The sequence below is a fragment of the Microtus ochrogaster genome, chromosome 15 (genome assembly GCF_000317375.1).
Source record: "Microtus ochrogaster isolate Prairie Vole_2 chromosome 15, MicOch1.0, whole genome shotgun sequence".
Classification (NCBI taxonomy): Eukaryota; Metazoa; Chordata; class Mammalia; order Rodentia; family Cricetidae; genus Microtus; species Microtus ochrogaster.
The window spans coordinates 13523740-13530627 of NC_022017.1; the positions used below are offsets into that span (position 1 = coordinate 13523740).

The 6888-nt window shown below is 50.4% G+C and overlaps 1 protein-coding gene across 1 annotated transcript in view; it reads right to left on the reverse strand.

Annotated features, from left to right (window-relative positions):
* Positions 1–6888, reverse strand: part of Cacna1i (calcium voltage-gated channel subunit alpha1 I) — a 116336-nt gene that overhangs the window by 17677 nt on the left and 91771 nt on the right. Inside the window, exons 11-16 of the mRNA XM_013348740.2 lie at positions 6355–6444; positions 4732–4924; positions 3921–4072; positions 2603–2712; positions 1893–2026; positions 689–759 (exon numbers count right to left, since the gene is read on the reverse strand). Of these exons, the coding sequence (XP_013204194.1) occupies positions 689–759; positions 1893–2026; positions 2603–2712; positions 3921–4072; positions 4732–4924; positions 6355–6444 (750 nt within the window). The remainder of the gene's footprint in view (positions 1–688; positions 760–1892; positions 2027–2602; positions 2713–3920; positions 4073–4731; positions 4925–6354; positions 6445–6888) is intronic.

A 6888-nucleotide genomic window follows, 5' to 3' on the forward strand; every position in this document is an offset into this window, starting at 1 on the left:
TGTGTGCAAGGGTCAGCTCAGCACAGGCACTTGTGTGCAAGGGTCAGCTCAGCACAGGCACTTGTGTGCAAGGGTCAGCTCAGCACAGGCACTCGGCACGAATGCATGCAGTGGGAGGGGACTATAGCTGCCCAAGCACCAGTACCAGGGAAAAGACAAATGCCCCCTCTGTGAGCCAGATCCCAGCTCACCTTCCTCTGGACAGGGACACGGTCCTCTCACTCAGCCTGGGGCTTGTGCCTCTGCCCCTGGAAGGCTGTGTGGGGACCTCACTGTCCATTAAATGACATCTTCCCATAAAGCCACTTTTCTAGGCCCAGATCCAAAGTTACCTTCCCTGATTTCCTAGGGAGTAACCTGTGCCTCCTCCCTCCTGGGAGCAGAACACAGGCCTCTTCCCATAAGACCCTGAGGTGTCTAGCTCCCCCACAAACCTAGGGGTTCCTAAAAAGTACTGAAGAGAGCCTCAGAGTCCTCATAAGGCTGGACATGGAGTAGATGCTGGTAACCATGTTATGAGTTCCCAAAGAGAAGCAGGAGAGGCTCAAATAACTTACCAAGGAGCAGACTCTGCCCTGGGTCTTGGCAGGACTGGAGAGAAGGAAAATCGAAGCCCGCATCCCTCCAGGCCCAGTCCCGCACAAACCCTCGATCTTAGGGCAGGGTTCCAGGAAGGTGTGACTCTTACCTGGGGCAGAGCCTGTACCACCGTGTCCAGTAGGGCCCGCATTCCTGTGGCCATCTTCAACAGCTTCAACACTGCGGGTGACATTCAGCCCTGACTGTTAGTTCAGGCTATGAGTGTGTACACGCGATTGTGTACATGCAAGTGTGTGAACTCGGGGAAGAGAGGGGACACAGGGCAGCATGTGACCAGGGCACCACACAGGTGCCTCTTGGGCACCACACAGGAATATGGCTGCAGGGTCCGGAGGGATGGCCTAGTGGTTCAGAGCACTGGTTGCTCTTCCAGAGGTCCTGAGTTCAATTCCCAGCACCCACATGGTGGCTCACAGTTGTCTATAACTGTAGTGCCATGGGATCCAATGCCCTCTTCTGGTGCGTAAATGTATATGTAGACAAAATACTCATTTACACAAAGTACACAGATAAATATTTTTTAGATAGTTTTTTAAACTATTTTAAAATTTATTTTAAAATATTTTTAAAAGCTACAGCTGCAGGGTGAGGGGTTTATGAACAGAACACAAAATGGGTACAGAGAAGTTCAAGACCACAACATGGACAGTAGAGTGAGGGGCACACAGGTGCGTGGATGGACGAGCCAGTAACTGCTATGTCAAAGATGGCTGACACAAGGGTCCACATCCCTTCCTGTCCCTTCAGGCTAAAAAGGACTCTGGTGTCACCCACAGCGTTTCTGCACATCTCTCTCTCTTTAGAACGTGAAGGCAATGGGTAGGAGGTGGGCAGAGGATCAAGAAGCACCCAGCCATCACTGTGGCAATAGGATTTTGAAAAAGTAGGGAAAATTTGGGGATGAGAGAAGGGATTCTGGGGGAGAAAAAGAAGATTACAGGACACGTTGAGGGCTGTGCCCTGCTACGGTGCTGGAGAAGTGCCAGGTAGCACACGAACCTGGAACTGAGTCCTCGTGGTACAGCCTGAGACTTGACCACACAGATTATGTCACCACAAGGAAGCAGAGGTGCACACAAGTATGGGGGTGGGCGGCTCAGTGTGCAGGAGGCTGTGCACATATATGGGTGACATGGGGGCTTCTTTTGGATCCTGCTCTGCCCTACTCAGCAGAGAGCCCTTCTTGCTCACATGCTCTGTCTCTCACTCCACTCCTACATGCTCTCCCCTAGGCAATGGGGAGTCCCCTTCCTGACCCAGCTTGTGTCTGTCCTGTCCTGTCTCCTACTTACCTCGGGCGATGCGCAGAACACGCATGATACGGATGATGGTGGGGTTGATGGGCAGAGCTGCATTGATCTCAATCTCCTCCAGTGTAATGCCCATGACGGACAGTAGCACAATGGCCAGGTCCAGCTGGTTCCATCTGTACAGCAGGGCAGTGGGAATGGGGAGGAAAGCATAGTGGCTCAGGCACCGGTGAGTGCAGGGCCTTCTCCCAGCACTTCACAGTCCTGTGGGGCCTACTACAATGTGTGAATACCCTTGCTTCTATTCATCCTCTATAGTACCAATGAGTGTGCCTCCCCCCCCCCACATGCTTCTTTTCCTTTCTAAACAGGGAGATGCTTGAGCTGAAGAAACATCTCTGTCCTATTATAGGGAAGAAGCATGGACTCTAACTTCTAAGTCTAAATCCTAAAATATCTAAATATCCTTCAGGTAGCATTTGGCTAGTCTGTTGAGCTCTCTGAGCCTCAGCTGCTTCCTCTGAAAAGTTAGTATGAAGCAGACCATTCTCTATCTTCAGGTTACAGAAGGCCCACAGGAGATGAACCTGTATCCATCCAATGAGATTTAATTGCTTCCTGTCCAGGGATCTAGTCAGCAACTAGGAGTCCGTGACCATAAATAGCCAAATGTTACTGGCTCCTTCCGGTCGTTTCAAAGATCTGGACTTCTTCCCGACCCTGATTTGCCTTAGTATGGCTCAGCCACTCACCGGTCCTTGAAGAAACGCCTTAGACCAAATGCCACCAGCTTCAGCACAGCCTCCAGCACAAAGACAGTGGTAAACATGTAGTTGCAGTACTTGAGGGCTGTCTCCAGGGACTATGGGAAAAAGAGAAGCATGGTCCAGGATTATTATCTGCCCCAGTACTTTTCTACAACCAAAGAGTCTCTGTCTTTTAAGTGGAGAGTTTAGTCTATTTACATTTAATATAATGCTTTGTTCCTTTTAATTTATTTATTTATATTCCTATTCATCCCTTATGTCTTTATGTGTAATATTCATTTCACATTGTTATTTCATTATTTGTGTTGGCCTGACCCAGTTGCTTCTCTTTGGAGACAGTATGGGATAGTGGTTAAGGATCCCCAAACCAGACTGCATAAATTTGAATACTGGCTTAGCACTTGTTCCTTATTTAATCTGTGACCTGGAAAAGTGCTTGACCTCTCTGGCACTTAGTTTCTTCAATTAAAAATTTAGAAAATAATCCCAGTTGCCTGTCAGAAAGCTCCTATGATGATTAAATGAGCTAGCAATTCAGTGCTGGGCACAGGACAAATGATTGGTCCTTGTACACTGAAATAATCCCATTTCTTCACATTAATTTGGAAATTCTATAATTACCGTTCACTCTGCCATGGTTCCCTTCCTTTTGACTTCATAACAGTCTTCTCTGTCCACTAAAATACAATGCTAATTCTTCACTTGGAGACTTGGCTCCACCTTTCCTGCCAACTCTGCCAAGAGGAGCCTTTTAGAAAGCTCCTTCCCCTTAAATTCTTCTCAGGAATGCTGTTTGACCCCAAGGATGCTTGCCATGGACCTGCCCCCAGAAAGTCAATCCCTAGACCCAGGATACTCGGGGGGAGGGGGGCAATGGAGGACCCAGTAGACTTTGAACACAATCTAAGTTCCAATTCTATCTCTGCTATCTACTCTCTGAGGCTCAACCTCTTCATCTGGAAACTCCAGACAAAGGTTCTCCCAACATTGACATTACTGTGAGGATTAAAACATACACCATCCCTTGCACAGTCCATATTAACACACCGTAACCACTTGTGCTCTAGGCCGCTCACCAATGCCACCTCCCCCGCACTCCTGGAAGGAATGGCCATTTTCTTCCAAACTTCTAATTCCACCAGCATCTCCTCCCCGCAAGTGCCTGGCATAAGCATATCATGGAGGGACATCATGGATGCCACAGTCAGCCGGCCCTCTACCCAACCCTGTCCCTGAGGTGAGATCCTGTTAAGGCTGGTTCTTACCATGAGACCTTAGACTAGATGGTGACCCCAAGACTCACTGTAGGCTGGTTGTAGTGCTCCAGGGACATGGTGACCACGTTGAGGCAGATGATGAAGGTGATGAAGATGTCCAGGTAGTGGCTGGTACACATGGAGTGGATGAGCAGCCTTGTGGGACAGTAGGTGGCATAGTAGGGCAGCCTCTGGGCCTCTGCAAGGAGTATGGGAGAGCCGCACAGACCATACAGGGTTGGACCAAGCAGAGAGAGGAGCACAAAGGAGGGAGAAAGCAAGAGAGAAGCATGCTGGCTCATACCAGGTCCTAGATGAGAGTTAGTGTTCCTCTACCAGCCAGGGCACCCACCAAGAGGGAAACCAGGAGATACTGGGGTCAGGTAGCAGAGATGTTAGGACACACATTATTTCTAAATACCCAAAAGGCCCATGATAAAGACTCTAGGTCTGATAGGCAGAGACAAGGGTCCTCAGGCTGGCTATCCAGGGGTGGATGACTGTCCCCAAAACTATACACAATTTGTATGAGGGAGAACATAAGGGGAGGTGTGTTCTGAAAGTTCCCACTCAGTGGATGCCCTCAGGAAAGGCCTCCTATGTCTCTGCCTGCACTGGACAACCTGGAGCTTCACTCAGGTAGACAACGGTGTCATTACTGATGGCCTCAGGTCACCTGCACAAGTAGATGCCAGGGAAAGGGGCCAGGCCATGGGCAGAAGATGGATTAAATCTTTTGTTCCCTTCCAGTTCCAAAGACTCAACAGGCCTCAATCAGGTGCCCGCTAGGACACCGCCCAGTAGGCACCGCAGTGAGTAGAGAGACCCTGCCCATCCCAGCATCCACCATCTGCTCACTACGGCGCTTCTTCTCCAGGCGCCTTAGCCGCTTCTCCTCGCGCCTCCGGGCCTCTTCCGCCTCCTGGTGCTGCCGGCACTTGTGGAAGTTCTCCACCACCACGCCCACGAACATGTTGAGCACAAAGAAGCTGACGATGAGCAGGAAGGAGATGAAGTACAGCAGCATCCAGGGGTTGTGGTTGGTCACAGGCTGCAGGGGAGGCAGAATGAGGACTGAGGAGGCTGATCTGCACAAGGCCACAGACGCGCTTGACTTCACCAAGCCTCCGTGTGACGGGGGAGCTAGGACAGCTTGCCTCCAAAGAGTAAGGTGAAAACAACACAGTATGGGAAATGTCTGCCTGGGCCTGACGTGAGGAAGGAGGACAGCAAATGGTCCCCCTTCCCTGCTCCTGTGCTTGCTTTCTGCATACATTGGTCTGCTGCCTTTACATTGACCTTCCACACATTCACCCATACAAGCATTCATCTACCATCCACCCAACTCATCTATCACCCACCTACCTACTCACTCAACTATCCACCTACCCACTCACCTACCCATCCATTCATCCGCCCACTCACCTACCTACCCACTCACCTACCCATCCATTCATCCACCCACTCACCTACCCATCCATTCATCCACCCACCCACCTACCTACTCACTCACCTACCCACCCACCCATCTACCCACTCAACCATCCATATTCACCATATATCTAATTCATCATTCCATTACCTACCCACTCATCCATTCATCCACTCATTATCTATCCAACCTATTTATATCTGCCCATCATCCCACCCCCTCATCCATCTGTCTGCCCACACATCTCTCCATCCATAAACCCAATCAGTTATCCATCCACCCAGCCACTCATTCATCTTTTTGTTGTTGGTGGTGGTGGTTTGGGTTTTTTGTTTGTTTGTTTGTTTTGCTTGTTTTGTTTTTCAAAAGTTGCTTTCTCTGTGTAGCTCTGGCTGTCCTGAAACTCTCTCTGTAGTCCAGGCTGGCCTCAAACTCAGAGATCTGCCTGTCTCTGCCTCCTGAGTGCTGGAATTAAAGGCATGTGCCACCACTGCCTAGCCCCTCATCAATCTATCTATCTATCTATCTATCTATCTATCTATCTATCTATCTATCTGTCTGTCATCTACCTATCTATCTACTTATCTATCATTCATCCATCTATCCATCACCCACTCACAGACTCACCTATGCACCTGTCCATCATCTATTCATCCTCCTTCCCACCACACCCATATCCAACTATCCACTCACCCATCCTCCCATCCACTCACCAGCCCACCCACTTATCCATCTATCCATCCACCATCCACCAGCCTTCCATCCACTCAGCCTGCACTCATCCACCCACCCTCCCACTTATCCATAAACAAAGCAGAAAACTGAGCAGGAAGCAGCCAAGCTCAGAATGGTGAGTGGAGTCCATCACTAGGAAGAGGAGAGAGGCAGTCAAGGATAAAGGAACACTTACAGGTCTACTCATCACCACTGACCCTCCTCACCTCCTCTAGCTCCAGACCTAACCTGGTGGTTCTAGGAGACCAAGAGCCAGAGGTGACTTCAGGGCCCTCCCCGCCATCCTCATCAGCTGTGGCCCAAGCCATACCCACCTGCTGGTCCACGGCAACAGCATCCAATCCATTATACATGATGTTCACCCAGCCGTCCTTGGAGGCCAAGACAAAGAGGGACATCAGAGCCTGGAAGACAAAGGAAGGGTCCATCAGGCCTCTGCTGTTCTGCCTCTAGGAGACCAAAACCAAAGAGGTCTCCCTGAGTAGTCGAGCTGTGCCCTTGACGGATGAGGCCTCTGTGAGCACCTCCTGTGTGCCCGCTGTGCACCCGCGGCTGCTATTGTGGGGTTAGAAGGCGAACTGGAGCCAGAGTCCTGAGCCACCATCTCAGTTCTAGTAGAGTCCACGAACTCCCATACTCCGGCCCACAGCAAGAGCACAGGATCCCGTGAGGGAGCAGTGAGTCTTTAGATGAGACACTTCCTGGTAAGCCTGGGGCTGTGCCATTGTCACCCCAGGAGTCCCCAGCACCTGAATCAGAAGCTCAGGAGCCCTGGGCCTCAACCCAGCCTCTGTGTTAACTCAGGTATGAGAGTGTGGACCTGTGAGTGAGCATCAGGGGATCTACCA